Source organism: Calonectris borealis, chromosome 7, assembly GCF_964195595.1.
Source record: "Calonectris borealis chromosome 7, bCalBor7.hap1.2, whole genome shotgun sequence".
Classification (NCBI taxonomy): Eukaryota; Metazoa; Chordata; class Aves; order Procellariiformes; family Procellariidae; genus Calonectris; species Calonectris borealis.
Window position 1 is genome coordinate 11,117,970 of NC_134318.1, and position 23,002 is coordinate 11,140,971.

At 36.3% G+C, this 23,002-nt stretch overlaps 1 protein-coding gene across 3 annotated transcripts in view; it reads left to right on the forward strand.

The window, feature by feature from the left end:
• Positions 1 to 23,002, forward strand: part of CCDC6 (coiled-coil domain containing 6) — a 54,854-nt gene that overhangs the window by 23,968 nt on the left and 7,884 nt on the right. For all 3 annotated transcript variants that reach the window (XR_012674258.1, XR_012674259.1, XM_075154288.1), the window contains exons 3-8: positions 5,406 to 5,534; positions 10,738 to 10,841; positions 12,670 to 12,830; positions 15,393 to 15,549; positions 18,851 to 18,951; positions 22,823 to 22,947. Coding sequence is in view for 1 of the 3 variants with exons in the window: in XM_075154288.1 (XP_075010389.1) it covers positions 5,406 to 5,534; positions 10,738 to 10,841; positions 12,670 to 12,830; positions 15,393 to 15,549; positions 18,851 to 18,951; positions 22,823 to 22,947 (777 nt within the window). In the remaining 2 variants the exon portion in view is untranslated. The remainder of the gene's footprint in view (positions 1 to 5,405; positions 5,535 to 10,737; positions 10,842 to 12,669; positions 12,831 to 15,392; positions 15,550 to 18,850; positions 18,952 to 22,822; positions 22,948 to 23,002) is intronic.

A 23,002-nucleotide genomic window follows, 5' to 3' on the forward strand; every position in this document is an offset into this window, starting at 1 on the left:
CTTAGTATTTATTACAATATCTTTTCTAGTTCGGGATACTCTTCCCATTACACAGGTGTAGTGCTAAATTCCTGACTATTATTTTTCAGACATAGAGTGTTAATAATTACAATTTACTTTTCTGAATTTCCAGAGATTTGTGAATGCCAATACTTATCATTACCTACTAGAATGTAGCAATTCTGTCTTTATTAAAGGATGCAAGACTGATGAGGCAGTTATAAGGCTAATAACGAATTGATAAATGCTCACTTCCATTTCTGGTACCTTTGTTCTGGAGAGAATTCTAGCTAAATTAAATGCAGACTTTGGATGATGACTTAACCAGAAATACAGTAGTCTCCAGTGGAAGTGTCAGCAGTAATTGGTTGCTCCACTGTTCTTTGCTATTTGGGGTTAAACTCTTAATCTCTGTGTTTGTTTGCCCGGCAACATTGGTCTGACCTGGAACTAGACTTTCAAAATTCATGCTGTCAGACATTGTGCATCAAATGACTTCCTGCTTTTTGTAGGACTAAGAGAAAAAAAAAAAAACATATGAATCTGTTTTATCTAAGACTTTGCCTTTTGGAACAGAGGGAGGGGTGTATTTCTGGTAAACTGCAAATGATTTGTAGTCTCTTAACTTTTCAAGTATTTCCTAGTCTGTGGCTGTGTCAAAATTACTGCCATATTATTCAGTTGAAAGCCACCTAGCAGAGGGACTTCTTTCATAGTGCCTGTGTGTTTTTTGCCTTGTCAAACCTTTGTTTGTCACAAATGCAGGGGCTTATGCATCGCATTCAGAGTGGCATCTGGAATGAGCTCCCAGAATGTTAAAACGTTTTAAATGTGAAAGCTGTCTGTCAGAGCATGAGCTGCAGCGCTGCTGGCTAACAGCCTAACAAGAACTTCCCAGTTCAGCATGATTTGCATTACTATTATAAAACACAGTTACATCAGGTTTTCAATATCGTAAGAAATTAATTTTGAAACATTTTACTATATGCCAGACTGATTCTACACATATACAGTAGCACATAAAAGAAGGTGTTTTCACTGGAATAATACTGTCTTCCTGTTGCCAGGCTTTCTGGTGCCATACCATTGCTTGATAATACCTATTTATAACTGTGTGGCATTAGCTTTTACTGCCTCTACAAGCCCAATAAATAAGTGCGCGCTTGTACTAGTTAAATTTCCTTTGTTTAGCATAATTTTTAATTTTCTAGGCTGAATGCTGCAGAGGTGAAGGAGCACATGCATCTCAACAGAGGTTTTGGAGTAAACAAAAGTTTTTCATCACATATATTCCTGATAAAGTTCTTATAAGCCTTATATACAATCACTGTATTTTCCCATGTACTTACTTTAATTATATTTTTGTCTACCTGACTAAGTCTCTGGAAAGTTTGGAACAATATTTTTATAGAGTCTTTGATCCCTAGTCATTTTAGAATGGTAATAATATTTTGCAGAGTATCATTAGAAGTGTTTTGATGCAGGATCTGTTCTTGCAGCTGTGGATGTGGACTTGTTGAGTTTCTGTTTTGAAATTTAAAGTAGTAAATCTTGAAAATTTATCTTTTGTGAAACAAGGCTGCTGAAAAGAGTAATTAATTTTTAATGTTGTTTGAACTTAAAGTCAATTATTCTTTAAATTGTGCAACAGTCCTTTTCAAAAGCAAATACAGATTTTTTTTTTTCAATACCCTTATATTTTTGGAAGTGCACATTGGTCCAAGTATCTGTCCTTGAAAGTAAAACGTTACGACATACCAAGATAATGGCATAATGTGTAGTCAGGCAGATTAAGTAATTGGAAGGCTATACAGAACTGTTTCTCATGCAAGTCTGATTCCTGACAAATCTTTCAAAAATTATGTCTGTAAACATAAGCTATTACCCTTCCTGCTCTCCAAAATACGATGCGTCAGCTCAAGGATGCAAATGTGATTGAGCGGTATAAACAGAGCCAGCTCATCTATCATTTATTTGATGAACATCTGGTCTTAAAGAGGAGGCAAACTGCTGATACAAATTTGTTAATAAATAGGACTTTCAGGATGCCGCAAAGGAGGAATTGGACAGCCCTTTTGAGGGCTGGAGTACTAAAAATAAACTGTTCAGTACAATGTACAAGGTCATAGTCTGGGGGATAAATGAGGGTTGTTTTTTTAAGGGGGAACTTCATCCATTAGCTCCATGATTTCACAAAAACACTTCCCGCTGTCCCAGAATAAGCCAGTACAGTAAGGAAGTAAGGTAAATGTGGTCCTACAGGACCTATCAGGAAACTTATTTCTGTAGAGAGAGGAGGATATTACTGTGGTTGCATAGGACTTACCTGAACTAATGCATGCACTCTTTCTGCTGCTGAGCTTTGTATTTGATAGCCCCGTTCTCACTTTAAAGTATTAGCTGTCTCTCTTGCACCGAACCTATCTCTGATCTTATGTAGCTGAAAATTTTCCCAGTATCTCTCCTACAGTTTTTATATGCAATTCAGGGTCTATAAGACATAGTTATCAGGGTGACACGTTCTAACACGTTTTTTCCTTCTCTTTAGCTGGCAGCCATAGGTATATCTGTAAACAGTTGTTACTATAATTGCATCTAATTAAAAACAGTTTGAAAATACTCTCTTACTTTCCTAAGTAAAATAAACACTATCCACCAGTGTTTTACTGGGGGATATTTTCTCATTGTTAGCAATTCTGTTTTTCAGTGTTACGGTTTCAGCATTAACTGGTTTTTGTTTGTTTTGGTTTGGTTTTGTGATCAAAGCCAATAAAAGCGAAAAATTATTTTACCCAATTATGAGTGACAGATACGATTTATATGTATTTGGGGTGTGTTATTAGTATTTTTCTTCCTCTTTGAATAATGAAGCCGAAAGGGTGAAGGGGAGTAGCATAATAAAGGAGGTTCATCAGAATGTCCGAGAGGGCTTTCATGTTATAATCCCTTTTAGCACTCAAGGAGAAAGTGTTTGTGGGTTTCTTTTTATTCCCAGTCACTTTGCTTTCTGGTATATTTATGTTCAAATCAGAATAGAAGATATTCCTGTAATAGATCTCTCCTGGCTTCGCTTAGTAGCTTTCTGATCGGCTGGAGTGGTCCTTTGGCTGCAGTATGTTCACGCTCCCAAGGTAGGGTCTAGTAGATCCTACACAGCAACTACAGATCTAACGAGTAAGCCTCATCAGTTCCTGTGTGATGGAAATTCCAGCAAGCTTTAAAAGGAATGATTTGACAAGCAAGATCGTGCTATTGCAGCTCAATTTGTTTTAAATAATACAGTAGTTGCACTTGCATAAAGCACACAAGAGCAAGAATCGGTATTTGTTGTTAAGTTGGTTTGAGGTGCCTTCATATGGCTATATGATCTGCCTGACTCACCAGACTGTCTGCAAATGCTAGCAGTCCCCAACCACAGGCTTTCTGTCAGCAGCATCTGGCTTTAGGCTGAGTAAGAGGTTCTGGCTGCGTGCCTTTTCGCACAGTTTAATTTGCTAGCTAAATGTAAGCTGATTACAGCAACTGGCTTTGGTCTCAGTTTTTAGTTAGGTGAAAAAAAAGCTTTTTTAATGAAGCAAAATGAAGATTGATGAAAGTGCAGCAAGTACCTTGAGCTAGGTGGTAGTCCGTATGCTCTCTGCTCCTTGGGCTCTTTGGCTGTCCTCAATCTTAAACTGTAGCTGCTGCGTAGGGGTGGGGAAGGAAGGGAGAGGGGCTTATGGAGTTGTAAGACTAAATAACGTCCTTTTTGTATTAAATCTGTTTTTTCCCAACCAAGCTTAACTCCAATGCTGAAGTAAGAAACTTCAAATTTTTGATTATCAGACAACACAAACAATAGTGTGAATATAAATTTTTCTTCTAATGAAAATCTCACTTAGCAGCTCTGCATATTCTCACACAAGAAATGAAACGGCTTTATTTCCAACTAGACAGTTTAACAAAATTTCCTAACCGTTTGATCAAGAGCTGCCATGATAGTTTCAGTGATTATCATGTTGGAGTCTAGGTGGCTTCCTCAAGTGCATGGGAATTCCCATGAGCGTCAGGGGTTTTGTAAAATAGGCTGTAATTTAGTACGTGAAAGGAATAAATCTCATTTAGTTTTTAATTACTATTCTGATGTTTATTTTAATTTGTGAAAAATAAAATCTCGAAATTGATAAACCCTGAAAAGACAGTTAAACTGTATTGCCAAGTAGTTACTGTCTGCCTAGTGCTTTCTCCACACAATCCTTTCTGCTCTGAACTCTCTGCCAGCTTGCACTTCACAGACTATTTTGTCTCTAAATAGCAGCAAAAGGAACTGAATTAATGAACTAGCAATTTTAGCTTGTTTTAAACTTCACTGTGGATATCCAGCAACCTTGACTTGTGTCATTGATTGTGAGTTGTGTCTCCCTTTCCTCAAATTTTCCTCACACATTTAAACACTATGATCTTACGTATTGTTATGTGATAGCCAGAAGAACTGGCATAGAAAATAAGCAGGTGGAAAAAAGTGCCTGCAATTTTCAGTGCATGGCCAGAGCACAGTGTAATTACACCATTGTTTTTTGATGACATTTACTTTCCCCTAAGTCAAAATTCATGTGTTTGTACCATGGTGCCAGTCACACTGTTCTATCCACAGGAAGACTTGGGTCCCTGTCTCAGAGGGATTCCATTGTGATTTTGACTTTAATGTTAAAAGTGACTCTACTCCAAGCCATAAGTTATGTTAAAATGTGGGGTCTTTTTTTGTTTCCATCTGCTTGAGAGCTTTGAGAGTAAAGTTTTTTTCCATCGAAGTATTAACTGAAAAAAAATTTCCCTTAAGTGTTAAGAAAATTTATAATGTTGATTTGAAATGACCGGTGTTTTTATGTCATCAGAATCTTTTGATTCTTGATAGCATAGGAGTAGAAATTGGATTTTTTTTGTTTTTTTTACTATCTTGTTGAACAGCAATTTCAGTAGTATCACTTCAATCATGATTTTAAGCTTTCAGCTGCCTGGGAAAAGGAAGCGCTAAGACCTGCATTTTATGCTTTGGGTGCTCTTGAGATGATGCATTTAGATTAAAATTAATGCTTTTGTGAACATTATGATAGATTTTTGACTTTTGAAATGTCTATAATTATTTTATATGCTATATATAATGTATCTATTTTGATTTGACTTTATTAAATATTTGGAAATGTAGTTTACTTCCATCTGCTTTGTAAATGGGACACATTTTAAAATGTTGCTTTCTGAAGGGCTGTTGGATGGGTTGTGCATTTTGAAGTCTTTTGAGAAGAATTATCAGTAGAGAATTTACTGTGCAGTAAGAATAAACGTGTAAATAAACGTATAAAAGGTGCATCATGTTTCATACTTTTATTTGTGTGTTTAAAATACTTCCATGTCTCCTGACTTTTTAGCTGCAGCATGAGAAAGCTGAACTGGAGCAGCATTTAGAGCAGGAACAGGAATTTCAAGTGAACAAACTGATGAAGAAGATTAAAAAACTGGAAAATGATACAATTTCGAAGCAGCTCACCCTGGAGCAGGTAACTCCTTACTTTTAGAATTATCTAACTGTAAAACAAGGGATTCTGGGGAAAAAAAAAAAGCTTGTTTTGTATTAGATTTGACTTTTTTTTTTAAGTATGTAAGAAACCGGGCAATATCAAGAATATGGAAAAGTCAGTTTGACTTTCAAAGCAATAAATCATTAAAATAATTTATTATGAGAAACTTTAATTTTTTTTCATGGGCATTATAGCTTCTAGTAGCCTTACTACAGGCCTTCATGTCTGCTGGACAGCCGTGAGTTTTGCAAACAAAACTTTTTGGTAAGTAATGCTTCTTGTTGCTGTTCATCAGCTTCCACTCTCATGCTGCTAGTGAGAAAGACTGTCACTTCTAATAGCGGTTAAGCACAACAGTAAACAATATGTATGTGGTCTAGTTGTGGTCTAGGTCACCTTTTTGTGGTAGCTTGGATAGCACAGGACTTGAACTGTATGATGTCAGCTGTGTGTATACTTAAAAAAGATTTGAGATTTGACTACATCCAACTCCCTTTCTCCCTAGACAGTTATGAAGATTGCAGAGATAAAACACCACTTGTTTTGGTCATGTTTCCACTGGAAGTTTAGACTTTGGGACTGCTCTTATGTCTAATTTTAGGCGTGTGCATCAAAGCGTCTCAGTGGCATTAGTAGGAGTCCTTTTGACTTAAAAGGCAAACTGATGAAACATACAGGCTTGTTAAAGAGCTTCAGTTTTTCTGGCTTGTGGAAGTCCAATAATTTGGGTGGTGTAAATATAGTACGTTATTTCTGTGAATTTTTTTGCTGTTCTCATCAGGTGTAGAACTTTTTTGTTGCTGGTAATCTGAACTTCAGCCATTGTTTTTATGACTCTTCTATTTCTGTTGACGTTGTGGGTAAATTAATTAATGGGTATCTTAATGATGAAATGGGTTTTCTTGATTCTTAAGCTAACATTCTGTATGGAGAGATCTATGGAACAAACTGAAAACTAGAAAGGTAGGAAGATGTAGTTGCCAGCAAATCCTTAACTAGCATGGAAATTAACATGAGATTGAAATAACTCTCTTAGCCACAAGGTGGTGGTGGCGGCCACTTAATCAAAATGCAAAGTAAGCTTACATACGTATTAAGCTGTTTTAGTCTTTGAAACGTTAGCATGAGCCACAGCTAAAATCTTAATGATACTTATTTTTGTATCATTCTGGGCAGACAGACTTGTGAAATCATAAAATTTGAAACTTGTTGGTACATTTGAATATCAACGATAGATGGTTCAAAAAGCATGGATGCTTAAAGGTCTTTCTCTCATCTGACCTTGAAAACTTACTTTGTTTATGAAGATGTTAAATTTGGCTGTCAGTTTTACTTAGAAGTTCCATGCTATTTATATGTAATGCAATGTATACTTTTGTTTTCTCTTACAGTCAGCTATAGTAAATCTCAAGTTACTTTGAACTTCAGCATGCTTTCTTCTCTTACACAAATTAAAAAAAAGCATATTGTGCTTATTAACCAGCTGAAGCAACAGCCTTTGGGGCATGTGCCGTACCTAGCAAGAAGCAACCAAAAGTTGCGAGCAGAGCAATGTTGCCTTTATTGTACACATAGGGAATTAAGGAAGAGAGATTGCCGCAACGCTTCAACATAAGTTTTGTGAGACCTGTTAAACAGGGCTTGGAAGGAGTACTTCAGCAATGCTTTGACCATAATCTAGGGCTGCATTGCTAGATCTATCACTGTAATCAGTGAACAAACAGTTACAACATATGTTCACTAAACTATTATTTTTAAAATAGGGAACATGAATTATCTATGCTTTGTGTCCTTCCTCCTTTGCTTTCTCTCATCTGAGCTGCTTATGCCACAGATGATCGGTAGGTAGCCAGTTTGAGCAGTGATGATTGTGTAGAATGTTATTCCTAAATAAGTTGGATCTTAGGGTTCAAATGTGACCTGACTTAATTTTCTTAAGTCAGCTTGAAGTGGCAGAACATTCTTCTCTGAAGGCGAAGAAATTTGCAACATGTGACTATTTCATTAACTGAACTTCTCAGTTAAAATGAGCAGTAATGTTCTGTGTTATAGTTCAGTGATTTGATAGAAAATACATAGCTGTCATTTTTGTCCTACAGAGGCCAAGTTTGTGTAGTCTTGCTGTTACTCTTTTTAGTTGCTTTTCTGTTTCCATTTCATACAGTGCAGTGAGAAACTAGAATTGATGCAGTTAGGAGATGAGAAATAACAACTAAACTGCTAGTAATAATCTCCTCCTTTGAAAGGAGAACAACATGAAATGTGTAAAATCTTTTGGAAAGATATTCTTGGAGAGCAGCAAAGAATTAAAGCTACAAAGAGTGAGGGGCAGATGAGAAGCAGAGAAGTGAAATTTGGGATAGTGGGCTTAGGCAGAGATCATATTCAACTTTAATTGATTTGGAAGATCTCCATTTCAGGAGGGAACAGTTGTGCTTGTTAGTAAGTTGGCAAGAAGACTGAAGAAGCGGTAATCCAGGAACACACAGACAATGGATATTTTAGCTGCATTTCAAGTAAATTAAGTGTATGCATGGGAGAGAGAGATGAGAAGAAACACAATTGGATGGCGATCAAGGTTAAAAGAGATTTTTCTCTTCGTCTGAAGGGAAGATTAAGGTCCAAAAAAGCCAACAATACTTCCTCATTTCCCTGTTGTGACGGTAAAAATTAAATGATGTTTGATTGGAATGTAACTTTGAACCCATATAGAATGACACTAGTAGTGACAGATTTGCTGGTTTGACTTCAGATGTAATCCCATCCTGCTTATTTTAGTCCAGAATATTATCACGTTCCTAACAAATTCATTGACTAGAGTTCATTGACTGCGTTTCAAAGTACACTTGAAACTACCTAGTACAAAACAAATATACCTATTCTCTGCATTCACAGCTCTGGTCAGGATGCTGCAGTCGCTTCTCCTGTAGGTTCAATTCAAGGTGTTCGTCCTCAAAGCTTTAATATCCTGACACTGAGAGGAACTGGGACAACACTCAAGATCAGGAAAGGAAGATACTTGTTTCCAGTGTGTTTTCATAGTGCTGGAAATGGGGAGTTTTAGATCTCTGTTTCACAACCGGGTTTCTTTGGTGTTTCATCAGAGCATGTCTGTCAGCCTTCAGGCCACAACACAAGGCTCATTTGTATATTGTTGCTGATGATTTGACTTCGCCATTGTGCATGCTCTAATTAATGGACTCCACTGCCTTGGTGATGGTTGCTATAATACTAAATGTAATCTCAGATTTTTCAAATCCAAAGTTATAAGTAATTTACTCTCTCTTCAAATTCCAGTGTGCTCTTCTTCCTACCATTAAATGAAACAGGTTTATTTTCACCCATATGTTTTTGTGGATTTGTTTGGTGCTAGATCAATAACATAGTTGTAAAAAGTTGTAAGTAGTTGTAAAAAGACTGTGTCAGAGCAGGTGAGTCTAAACCATGCTGCGTTGAAGTGATGCAAAAACCATTGCTGCAGAAGTAGTGATCTGCAGTCACACCTTTTTCATCTTGTCTTTTATATAGATAGCTATGCAATGTTGAAGACCTGCGTGTTGGTAACATAGAAGCACGGTGTGCAGATTCCCAGATTCCCAGAACACTTTGTGTACTTTCTTCCCTCTGAACGCTGTCAGCCCCAAGCATTGGCCAAAGTGGCTAATGAGCAGTGCCCTAAGGCAAAGCGCCCTGTATCTCCCGGGGCTGAGCCCTTTGGCTTCGTACCACTCCAGCCCCTGCTGGTGTGGGGAATGAAGTGTCGGTCAGGATCCAAATTCTCATCCCTCGTGTGAGGCTGAAGCATGTTGCTCCTGACTTCTCTTTTATTGAAGTGTAAGTTCCCTCAACTGTTAATGTACATCTGGAAATTCGGACATAGAAAGATTTACTAAACAGTGTTTCTTTTTCTAATTATGTTCGCTATTACTCATCAATATATGTCTGTTTTTACTTAGAGTAAATAATTCCTCTAAGCTTTAAAGAAGAAAGTTGTACATTCATTAAACTTGCACTCTTAACTGAAGTGCGTAAGTTTAAATTTGGTTTGGGTATCTCAATATTAATTTAGCGGTTAGCACAGAGCCCGTACAGATTTAGATTCTGTAATAGCACTTCACCCCGTGACGCAGTAAACATGCGAGGAAATCACTTAATCTGTTTTCAGTCTTTCCATTTTGTAATGTGGGATTATTTGTCCATCGGGAAGGTGGTGAGTGTTAATTAAGGCTTGGCTGGGAAAAATACCTCCATGCTATTTTCCACCTATAAAGGTGTTGAGCTATTTCATTATTTCATCTATCTATTATTCATGATCTATTATTTATTATCTATATTCATGATCTATTATTTCATTCATATGTTTCATTATTGCTAACTTCTGGAGTTCAGCTGCCAGTGTTACTGAATAAGATCAGCTGTGCCTCTTAGTATTCCAGTGTATTCTTATTAATATTTGCATTGTATTTGTACTAAAATACTAATAATAGATTTCTTCATGTGTGGTTCTACATTATATCTGCTTTTGTTAGCTTATAGTAGAATCAACAATGTTTGTTCACACAGTAAGTGAATGGGAATAATGTCAAGTTAAGCATTTACTTTTATAAAGCCTTTGCTAAGATAGAAAATCATTTGTTTCTGCTAGTAAGGGTTGATACAGTAACACTTAAGGCAGTTCACATAATTTTTTCTTTACTATTTTTGTTGTGTCGCTCCTTTATCTAACAAAAGGCAAACATGGCTTCTCTTCCATTTCTGGGCTACTTAACTGTGATTCTTCCACTAAAAAAAGACTAAAATTTTCCAAAAGAGATAATGTTGGTGTAGTGGACAGTAAATTCAGTTTGAGCTTGAGACGCACGGAATAGGAGATGTCTTTTGAATAGGCTTGTCATGTCATCAGTGACCATGTGTCCAGGTTTCAAGCTCCTCCTTACTTGCTAGAGACAACAAGTTCTGTGAGAAAAAATTCTGTTAAGAACATGACAACTGTGCAACTCCTGAATCTCTTGATTTTTCACTGGCTCTGTGACCAGTGTGTTGTGCCTGATTTTTGTGTCTTCTTCACCTTCTCCTTGCTGTCTTAGAACTTCGTGTAAAATGGTGTTGTTACAGCAATGATCTTTCATAATGACAGTTTCTTGCAAAAAATACATTTTCATTGATTGCCTTTCCTCTCCAGTTACGACGTGAGAAGATTGACCTTGAAAATACTTTGGAACAAGAACAAGAAGCACTAGTGAATCGTCTCTGGAAGAGGATGGATAAGCTTGAAGCAGAAAAACGGTTTGTCTTGTTGCAGTGTGTTTTTTAATACAAAATGTTCTGGATTAAATATGTTCACCTCTGTCCCATAAGAGTTGTTTAATCTATGAAAACTTGGAAGTTAAAGCGGTTGTAAAGCTCCTTGTTTACATGATGCTATATCCTTGATTGCTTAAAGTAGATGAAACTAAATAGTATAATAAATGACCTGGGAAAGCTTGAAGGAATTTGCTGAATTTTTTCAACTGCTGATAGACTCTTTTTAAAGCTTCTGATTTGAAGTCAGCTTTGTATTCGTGGCCCAGAGAAAATAACTTGGTATTTTAGTGTATGTGATATATGAGAAGCTCTTGTTTTTCCCCTATCTGCTCGAAGAAAACTTCAGCTTTTTCTCAATGGTGTGCACTCATGACATTGAGACCTTCCGCTGCTTCTTCAGTAGAAGTTAAGACAGTGAGACTTTATATTCCTGGGAAAGTAAAGATTAAAAATATATATTAAAGCAACCCTCTCTTTAATGCCATATTATAAGAACTCTGTTTTGAGGGGGGGAATAGGGGAGAAGAGATGATTAATACCTTATTTTCTTCTACATGTTTAAGGACAGTTATGTTAGTGTGACTCTGTGAATCTTGACTGGTGCCTCAGAAGACGCCTGAGCCTAGGAGAACTGCAGGTTTTGTAGTTTTATTTTACAGAGCCCTGCTGTGTGGAAGGTGCTCTGAAGAGCTAGATGTGATATTCAACAGTGGTAAATCCATGGCAGGATGGGCCTTTGGTAGGATTTTTATGCATCTTAGGTTTAAAGCCTTCTTTCAGCCAAACCATTTCTCGTTTAATTTATCTCAGAGTGTTTTCTTAGGAGGAGTCAGACCATGCTTTAGTTCCACTTTGTATGGTATGTGTGAATACTAGGCCATGCAAAGAGTTGTGCTTGCGTAGTTCTCCGCTCTTCAGGGTGGAGTTGGATCTGGCCAATCGACATGTTTCTAGTGAAGAACAGTTCCATGCTTTCAGGCTGAAAAATACTTCAAATGTTAACTCCGAAAATCATAATTTAGAACATTTAATATCTACCATATGCCTATTTCATTATAAGAGAAGTTCATTACTCCTGAATTTACAATCAGTTATTTGAGGTATTTGAAACCTTGACTATATGGAATACCTTTCTGTTTGGGGATTAAAAAAAAAAAAAAAAAAAAAAAAAAGGCGGGGTGGCGGGGGGAGACTATTTGACTATGCTTCAGAAAATGTCTGTGAAGTTTTCTCTTTTGGTAATGGTGAAACGCAGAAAAGCTTGTGTTTCACCATAGACATACTTTACTCATCTTTTCATCTTGAATATGTGTTCTTCCTCTAAGAACATAAATGTAAAAAATCATAAGAGATTAAATGAATTTGCTTAGAAATGATTTTGTGCAATAAGTATGTTTGAGAGAGAGGGTGTGTGTATATATATGATGTATAATAATAATAATATGAATGAGATATATATATATATATATATATATATATATAGTATTTGAGTATAAAACTGAGGTAAATATATATAGTACAGAATTTGTTTTTCCTGAACTGTACGCAGAAACGTTGGAGAGTGTCAATGTCTGAATATTTTAGAAAATCCATCTGTGCTTGGACAATAAATTTTACCTTTTTTTATTTTGAGTTAAAAAAGAAAGCATTATAAATGCTCCCAAATTCTCCCAAAATTCTCTCCCCAAAAGCCAGTAGTTAAAGTAAATCTTACATACCTGTCAGAATTCTTGCAGAGGCTTTCTGGGGGATTTAAGGGGTTTTCTTTTCATTAGAATTGAAGGTAAAGTTTGAACTATTTTTCATACAGAATTTTGCAGGAGAAATTAGACCAGCCAGTATCTGCTCCACCGTCACCCAGAGACATATCAATGGAGATAGATTCTCCAGAAAATATGATGAGACATATCAGATTTTTAAAGAATGAAGTGGAGAGGTTGAAGAAACAACTGAGGGCTGCACAGTTACAGCGTGAGTAAACAACTTGTTTTAAATCTTTTTAAGTTTGTGTAAAGTAAGATTTTTATATATATACTTTCATGAGTTTGAATTTAAGGTAGAAGTGGAAAAAAATAGGGCAGCTTTGGTTTAAAACATTTTCATAATTGCAATATTATTGCTAGTTGATGTATTTATCCTGCAGTTTGGGTTTTTTTAGCTTTACTAGAAGGGTGTCTGGAAGAATCAACAAATATGTCTTGAATATTTTGGGCCAGAAAAAATGTTTCTATCTTTTTTCCTTTTTTCAGAGACTTAGCGCTATTTCAACATACAGATTTTTTCAAAACATACTTATGGCCTACTTTGTAAGAGTTTTGTTATAAATTAAGAATTACTCAAAAGAATTAACAGCTAGCAAAATAAAGTTAAGTTGTGTATAAGAATTTCACTTGTTAGTGATTGCAGCTACCCTTAAATAATTGTTTGTAGCTGTTTTAGACTAATTGTTCAGGCAGCTATTTGACTTCACAATACAGCAGAACAAATAATCTTATTTTGTTCTTACCTATGTAAGATCGCTTTGAAGGTGGACAGAATAAATAGATGTGTAGAAGTCCTTGTGTTTCTGTTGTGAAAAGTGTCATGGACCCCTGACCAGAAGTGGAAAGCCTGCTTTTTGCCCTGCCTTTCAAGAGAAGAGGCTACGGCTCTGAGCACGTGGTCTCAGCTGGCAGGAAGGTCGCTTGCGCCTTCCTGTGATCTTTGCAATGCCAATCCTTCATTCCTTCATGATAAATCTAAAACTTCTATCTGAGTTTCATCAGTTCTGCCTAGCTCCTACTCAGTAGCATGATATTTCAATTGGTAGGTAAGAAGATACCTAACCATATAGACAGAAAAATTTGGGTGAGCGGGAAACAGGCAATATTCTCCCCTTCTAGTGTGCTGGTCTTGACAGGCTGACTGGAATATTTCAACCCCCGTTTAGAGAAGTAGCTTGCCAGAGGCAGTGGCCTTCCTTAAAGACAGGGATGATGGGAGAGTGCTCTTTTGCAGAGGCCTTGTGTGCAGATTCGTGGTATTAATTTGTGTCCGTTAAAAGAAGATAAGGACTGCCAATCTCGGTACTTGCCAATTCTGCTCTGCAGCCTTCACTTACTGAACTTCAGAATGAGAGCAAGGCCTTAGATTTAAAGTACTCTTTGTACAAATCTAGCCTAATTAATTTCAAGTATTCTTTATTTTTAAGTGGTTTCTTTTTGAATTATTGTGATTTAGAGTAAAAATTCAGAAGCATTTAAAGTGAAATTCTTCTTGAAAATAAGATCTAGGTTTAAAAGTACTCTTTCCCTTTGTGAACAGATTAAACAGAGCTGCAATGTGAACAGCAATACCGATGGAAATAGTGGATGTGCTAGCCTGCAAGCAGAAGATGAAACTGAAATACAGTTTTCAGTTTGGTGTTTGCAATATGTGGTCATCAGAGAACTTCTAGTAGTAGTATTATTCATAAATACTTAATAAAATCTGCTTACTGAATTCTGATATTGGTACTACATTTTGTATTCCTGAAGCACTTCTAGTCTAGGAACTGTTTTGGTATAATAATAGTTTTAAATAAGTGATACTGTTACATTTGGAAGCAATATTTCCACAGAAGAGAGATAAATCACGTATTGTTGATAGTTTGGGAACAGTCTTCTAAAACAGGAATATTTTGATTGAAGGGTGCTGCATAAAGAAATGATCACAAAGCATGATGAATCGTAATCTTTTTTTTAATATCAAGGAATTAACTGTAAACTTGATCAAACGTTAGAAAACCTCACAAAATACATTGTGTGTCATAAGTCTTCATCATGTGCTCCATTTTATTTAAATAATCTGTCAAAATGCTTCGTAGCTTTCCATAATTTCATTTTATCACTTTAAATAGCCTGTGATACCAGACCATTTAAGTGATGTTTGCTGAACTTGTTTAGAATTGCAAACTCAAATTGCCCTTTGATGTAAAGAGTAAACCACTTGTTGGCTTTTAATATTGGCACAGTTCTGCTGGCCAAACTCTATGATAAAATGTGTAATTGAAAGAATGCTATAAAATACGTGTAAGGTAGCAATTTAATAGAAGTTTGAGTGTTTTGGATTTCAGAACTTGTTTTGTGCTTCCTCCTTCAAAATGGAAATATATCTTTAAAATAATTTCTTCTGTGTGTTGCAGTAAAATCTTTGTAAATGTGGAATAGCATTATTTTAATGAAACAGAAATCATTGTATTTCTTCTTTATGGTTTTGGTTTTATTATTTTCTTCATGACTTTTTTTCTTTCTTTTCAAATTAGGTTAAGTAAATACTTCTTTTGCTTTTTACCTTTTCTTTCCAAAATTGCTGTCAACCAGTAACTTATTTTAGTAGCTGCTGTTCTGAGTTAAGCTTTGAACTAATGACTTGGAGATGAGAATTTTGAGTGATCCATCCTGAGCATTTTCTACACCCTCATTCTTGAAGTACTGGGGTAAAATTAGGCACAACATATTTGCCTGTCTGTGAAATTGAATTTTAATCAAATTTTAACAAAAGTCTGAATTTCAGATTCAGAGAAGATGGCACAATATTTAGAAGAGGAGCGACATATGAGAGAAGAAAACTTGAGACTTCAAAGAAAATTACAGAGGGAAATGGAACGTAGGGAAGCACTCTGCAGGCAACTGTCAGAAAGTGAATCCAGCTTAGAAATGGACGATGAAAGGTTTGTATTTTCTAGCCATCCAGATATGTTGGCATTGAGCTTATTAATCAATACTCATACTTCTTTTTGAATATTATAGAATAAGTATTTATAGAAGTAATCTGTATAAGGGTTTAATATAATGTCAAATTTCAGCATGGTCCAGGAATATCTTCAGTAGAATTGTGTCAGACTTGTGTAGAAGTTGCATTAGTTTTAACAGTGAAAGAGAAAATATTTGTATCTGAAGATTGCTTAGGGTTTTGATAGTGTATATTGAAATAAATATAGCTGTGGAGCTGAGATTCAGGATAATCCGATTATAGTACCTTTGTTTTGCCCCTTACTTGGTAACTGCAAGGAATTCTGTGGGGTAGGAACAATGTCCTTACTTGGGGCTAATTTGTCCTTTGCAGAAAGTAAAATGCGTTCAGCCAAATACGAAGGGATACTATGTAAAGCCTTGGAGAGAGGAAGCATTTCCAGAACTGTTGGGTTGTTCTTGATGTCCAAACCCTAACATCCTTGACTTTTTTTCTGTACTGCAAGCTGCATTGCTTGCACTGACCTTACAGATAGTCTTGAGTTTTTCATGGGTTTATATGATGCCTTTTAGCGTTTTCTCACGTCGTAGTCATATTTCAGTGTTATATCTTGAAAAAGGTTTTTAAGTGCACTTTGAATAAACTTTCTTATTTCTTATCAAATGCTCATTATTTTGTTGTACTGTCTTAAATTATTTTGGATTTTTAGTGGTCCTTTTAAAAAAAAAAAAGTTACCCTGTGCTGTGTATTCTTCTGATACTGAGATATTTCTTCTTGGGTCATCAGTATATTTGTTATAAGCCATAATTTACCAGAAACAAAGTACCAGACATTTTGATTCAAGGAGCACCCTTAAAGTTCAGGGTAGTGTTTTCATTTTAATGAAATACTGGACAACTGACATATATTGCAGTAGCATCTGGTATTAAGATATAGTGAATGCTATATAAATTAAATTGTTAGAAACACAGGATTCTGGTGTTTGAATCTACTTTTATTAGCTTAATCTTTTCTGCCAATATTTACATTGTAATGGAAATACAGTCAAAATCTATGTGAATTACCAATATTAATCCAAGAATATCCTAATAATTTTTTTTGTCAACCAGTTGTAGGTAGTGGTAATCAATAAAATGCAGGAAAATTTAATTAACTATTCTGGACTTTTAAGAAGTTTCATTGTCATGTTGATTTTCTCAGTACTACAAAAGCATGACAGAATCGCTCCAAAACAAGTATTTGCAGTGTAATTAATACAAAGTAAAGGGAAGGACGAAGCAGGTATTTGAGTGGCTAGTCTTAGGAGAACTGTGTAGACAAAATAATTGTGGAACTACATGCAGTAATGATTTTAAAATGTAAATTTTCATCAGCTTACATTGTCTTCCTAAAAATGATGGTGGTGATGGATCAGATATCCAGTTTTTTCAGTTGCATTCTGTTAGCTGATGATACTTATTTTTTGTAGATGGGGGGTAGACGAAGATGCTTTACTGAATGCAAAATACACAGCTCTCCCAAAACTTCTTCCTCCTGAATAGCAATAGCCTTGTCTTCTCAATTCTCCATCCTATTCTCTGGAGTAATAGGGAAATTTCTGAAACCAGGAAGCACACTAATGGTGTGCTGCTATTTCATATCACCTGATCCAGGTACTAGGATGACTTACAGAAAATTGTCTTTATGTAGAATAAAATAACATTAAATCACAAAGACCACTGCCTTGCTGTAATACGCGTACCGTCTGCATTACAAGTTACTGTATGTTGCAGAGGTAGCCTAGTCAGTTCAATTTCGCTAACTTTGCCACTGGTAGCTCTTTAGAAAACTTACATTTAATTAAACTTTAATTTGCCAGTTTGTTAATTTTCTGTTATTCTCTATTGCAGCTATGTTTATTACCTGATCTACCCAAATTTAAACCAACTTTGGTATCGCTACAGTGTACTGCCTGTGTTAGGTGTTGTGGCTTAGTAACTCTGAATATCCTGGTTAAAAATCAGTAAGACGCAGTATCAAAACATGTTTCAAATAGTTTATGAACTGGCTTACAGACCTCGAAGTAGTCATCATTGTGAGTTCCATCAAGTAGGAATATTTTTAATGCTGCTCCATGTTGTCGTTTTTTTTCTGTGATCTGCAAATAAATGTAGCTACTGAGAATTTCTGAAAACACAGTGGTAGAAGGGAAGACAAGTGAGAGTCAAAAGAGCTGTTAGGTAGTTAATTTTGCCTGCTGCTTTGCTGTGTGCAGTAAAGAAACACAGCTAAATGTAATAATATAAACCCAGGTGCATGGATTTGCACCCATATCTGCAGGACAAGGTGAGCAGGGGAACCTCTAATCTAGACAATGACTGAAAAATCTAGGTGGAGAGTGCATAAGCAAGTCAACTTGAAAGCTGCGAGCCTAGTGCTGTGGAAAAAATACATAAAATTACTTTGGAGATATAAACAGGAAGTGGCAAGTAGGAGCAATTGATATGATTTTTATCTCCTTTTATATACCACTTGATGGCTGTGAAGAAGCTTCACTGTATTCAGCGAGTAAAGTGCAAATAAATACCACTAAAATTATTACGGGGGGGAAGAATGCCTTGCCTGTGGTTGTCATCTGTTCAGTTTATCACAGTGAAGTGTGGGAGGTGTCTTGCAACACAATCTAGAAGTATCTTTAGTGGGAGAAAGTCCTGGATTCAAAACGTCTCTCTGTTCCGGTGGCAAAAGGCATGGTGAGCAAATGGCTAAATGTTGAGACCAGAGGGATTCAAGTAGGAAACATGGCATGTTTTTAACTGAAGCTGATCCGCTGTTGGAACGAATCATCAAATATTTTAATGATTCGCGTCCCCCCCCCCCCGCCCTTTTCATGATTTCAGATTAGTGCTGGATGCCTTTCTGGAAGATAACACTCCAGCCAGACAAGCTATTGAGTTCAAGGTAGAAATGATGTGTAAAGTGCAAGAATGTAGTATAGGTGAGATTCGATGACATGATTTATACCTCTGGCCTTAATATGTACTATTCTAATCATATGCAACTTGTATGGTTTTAACTGCAAATGACTAAGATAAGTCCAGCTATTTCCATTGAAAGTTAAGCCAGTATCTGAGCCTTCAGAAATGATGAGAGTTCCTGTCATGAGTTCCTAAAAGTGACTGGTCCTTCATTAATCTAATGTGATTCTTATGGGAATTGAAAAAAACACAGTGAAACATTTAAAACATGGCACATATTGAAAGGTTTGATCTAATTATTCTTTACTTTTTTTTGTTAGATATTTTAATGAGATGTCTGCACAAGGATTAAGACCTCGCACTGTGTCCAGTCCTATCCCTTATACACCCTCACCAAGTTCTAGCAGACCTATATCACCTGGTAAATATTTAACCCAGTTTCTAAAATTATTGTATGCATCACATAGTAACGTGCCCTATTAATATATTTAGGTCAGTAGCCTTTCAAAGCTAGTCTAGAGAAAAAAATTGCATCATAATTGTAAGAATAGTTTTGTCTTAGATGTTTTCTAGTGCAGCATGTTTTTGGATGCTTCTGTTTTACACTGTGAACAGATATTAAAGGTCAGTTAGGGAGCTATCACTTGAACTTTTATTTCTTTTTTGCTCTCTCTTTTTCTCTCTTACTGTCTCTCTTTTTTTTTCTCCCCCCTCCATAGAAGTTGCCCAACAGGATGCATAGTTCAAACAGATTTCTAGAGTTTGGTGATGAACTAGTAATGAGACTGCTATTATGCTCTGAAGCAAAACTTCTTACAGAAGTCTAATCTTGAATGTGTTGGAAAAAAATCAACTTCCATTTCTCTTTAGTAGAGAAATGGCTTTTGTACTTTTGCTATTTTCTGTTGTAAAACAATAACTGTAAAATTAAGAATTCCTGTCGCTAGTACTTTGTATAACAAAGGTAAACTAACCTTTTCTGAGTTTTTAATTAGTGAATATGTTTTTTTAAGTCAAAGAAAATGTATGTGTGTTACTAACACATTTATTGACTGAAATTTAAAAATCCCTTAAAATTGCACTTGGGCATTCATTAAAAGTTGTTGGCCGTGGATGTTACTGGCAATCACAAATTCACTTGTACATAATGGAGCGAATCCTGCATGCCCTGCTTTCCTAAGTTCACCTTTAGAACCTGTCAAGACAGAGTCCTACAGTAAGGGCAAATGAGACGTGCTCTATATTGACACATTCTGCAAGATGGGATTGAGACATTTTATCACCAGGTCTGCTAGAACGTATAAAATGTCTTTAAACTATTTAATTTTCAAGATTGACTTTAATTTTTCAGAAGGACTCAAAATAATTTTCATCCAGGTGTTGCAAAAGGAGTAAGCATGTGTGAAAAACATCTATGGCCATAAGCCATGTTACAGTGTTAGAGATGAGCATTATGATGGAGTTTTTCAAGAGGTTTTTGGGCTTCTGAAATGAGCCAAATCACTTGACTTTCGATGTTTTGCAAGGTATGTTACCAAGAAAACAATACATGTTTTCTTATCCGTTTCCTGTAACTGGGTGTACAGAAACGTAGTCAACAGCTGTTCTGGAGTAACTACTGTGGATGTTCATGCTTATACATGTGCAGCCTTCATAATAATACAGTAGGCAACTGCACATTGTATCTGCAGTCCACACAGTGGTTACAATTAAAAGTATGTGTAGGAAAAATTGTCTGGTAGCTTACAGGCTTGCATCCTAGATTACCTAGAAATGCACCCAATTTAGATGCTGATGCGTCAGTGCAGGAGCACTCTGTCAGTTTGTTCCTATACTGGGACTGAAGCACATTCCTTGGTCCTTGCGGACTTTACTTCCCATCACTAGTTGATGCAAGAGTGGGAATTATATCCCATGGACACGGGATGCTGAAACAGTCTGAAGCAGAGTTAAAAATAGCACAGCTGAAATGGTCGTTTCTAACAGATCATTATTCACAATTTTGGTAATGTTGGTACAGTAAATATTTCAGGCTAACACTTCTGCACAGACAGCTACATTACTCTCCTTCACATCTGATAAATTAATATTCACAGTTGGGAAGTTTCAGACTTCAGAAAAATAGAAGCAACAGTTTATTAGCAGAACTAATGAGATCAGTAGGGAATTTTGTACAGCTGTCTGGGATATATGAATACAATAATGGATGAAAACGAATATTTTCTGAGAGTGCTTTGTACCTAAAGTAGTACAGTAAGACACTGTCAAAAGTATTAGCACAGAATAATACAGCAGTTACATTTTGCATCAAGTAATTGTATGACTTGGCATGTTTCATTTGGGAAATGATGTGCCTGAATTTGTAGAAACATAATTTGAAACCAGTTAGAAATGCTATAATTTCATATGGATAGCAGGTCAGGTTTAATGGGTCAGATTCTGGCTCCTGAATCCCAGAGCCTTTTGTGCTTGTATGTCTTGAGATACTACTTTTGAGGACTCTTTCAAGCTGAGATACTGCTGAGATTTCTAGCACAGTGCATGGAACTTTGAAGATTGTGGAAGCCTCCTAGGCAGCTGGGGATTAGTTACTCTAAGTACCAATTAGTCTTTAGTGTAGATGAACTGTTTCATGCTTTGCTTCTGCAGCTAGGCTAGATAGAGATTCTGGGCTGCTGAGCTACCTTGGATGTATGTGCACTACTCTGTTATCGCTTCTTTGACTGCCCTGTTATCGCTTCTTTGACTGCCCTGTAGACTTGCAGTTGTAAAACTTTTGGAGATGGTTTATCCCAAAACAGTCCAAAATGGTAATGTTGCAAAGGTGACTTAAAGCGTATTTTTTGCCTCTTACAGTTCTGGGCTCTTGTCTCTGGCTTGCAACACATTGCCACCTACCTGAACATTGACTTGTTTCTGTCCTTGTGCTTACAAAAGCACTTAGTTATAACATGTGTGCTGTACAGACCATTAAATTGTGCAGTCAAAAAGCAGATTAATTTTGTTAATCTGCGTTCTTTAACTACTCTAAAGTGACAGTGATTCCATTGGAGTCACTTGTAATTTGCACCAGACATACATTGGGGAAGTAGCAGAATCAAACTTAGAACTGAAGGAAGCAAGGGGAGTATGTTTCCTTATGTGACTTCATTAGTGATTGGAGGGTTCTCCCCCCCCCCGCCCTCCCCCAAGATCTTGTCTCATTAATTGTAGGCACAAACACAAATACATGCAGTTAAGGACAAAGCTGTGTAATGGTGCATACTGTAGCTGCAGTGGCACTGTTTTGCATTGATTTAGTGTTGAAGAAGTGTGAAAACTGTTAAATCCAATGTGGTGTTTTAAAAGTTTAATAGATCTTTAGAAATTTTTTTGGTCATAATTCTCCAAAGCAGTTGCTAGTGTCTAATACTAAACTGAGAAGCTGAGAAAAGTCTTGTTTCCTACCTTACTGATATTTTTGTCAGAAAGCGATAGTGAGCTAAAGGTTTTGGAAAATGTTCTGTTTTGAGAAATACTCAAAACGTTCAGAACACTTCAAGCTCTGAACTTTAAGCACTTAGTGGTTGCTGTTTCTGTTTACCTTTGTTAGCTATACAGGTACCCTGCATTTTTATGAATTAGTTCTTACGGAAAGGAAATATTTAGATGGAAGAACTAGATATTTACACTTTTGAATATTAGGCTTTCCTTAATGTGGATAAAACAAGTTGTAATTTTAAATGTTAGTTGCTAGCCTAGTCCAGCTAGCAACTAATCCCAGAATGTTTTAACTTCACAGCCCCAAAGATCTTTGGGTCCCTGCCTATAAACGCCGAAGCAAAACAGGAGGAAGCCTGCTATGCCTTGGAGGAGCCACCTAGATCCAGTTTCTTTGTGGAAACTCGTAGTGGCCCAGTGCTAGATGGCTTCTCCAGGCACAACCTCTCTGCTTCTTCAGACTGTATTTTGTTCAGGGAGCCATTTCCTCCGAGGAGAAATGGAAGGCTGGATGGAAGTACTTGTGGACTAAAACTAAGCTGCCAGGGGAGCTTTACCTTAACCGTTTATGTTAAGTGAAAAGTTATGTTTAACACTGTGTAATGTATGTTTTGAAACATACAGGAAAAGAAATTAATTTTATGCACGCTTTAAAGTACAATGAGTACAATTTTTTAGATGTCTAATCTGGCGGCAGTTACCATTTCTTAACCTATTAATTGATTCAAAACTAAAGAATTGTAAAGAACCTCACACTTTAGTTTGTAATATAAACAAGAATGTTGATGTTACCTTGTTTTAACAATTTTTAGGTCTGTCATATGCAAGTCACACAGTTGGTTTCACACCACCAACTTCACTGACTAGAGCTGGAATGTCTTACTACAATTCCCCAGGCCTTCATGTGCAACATATGGGACCATCCCATGGTATTACAGTAAGTATTTAAAATAGTAAATACTTGTTACCAATGTCAGTTTGGTTTTTAAAAG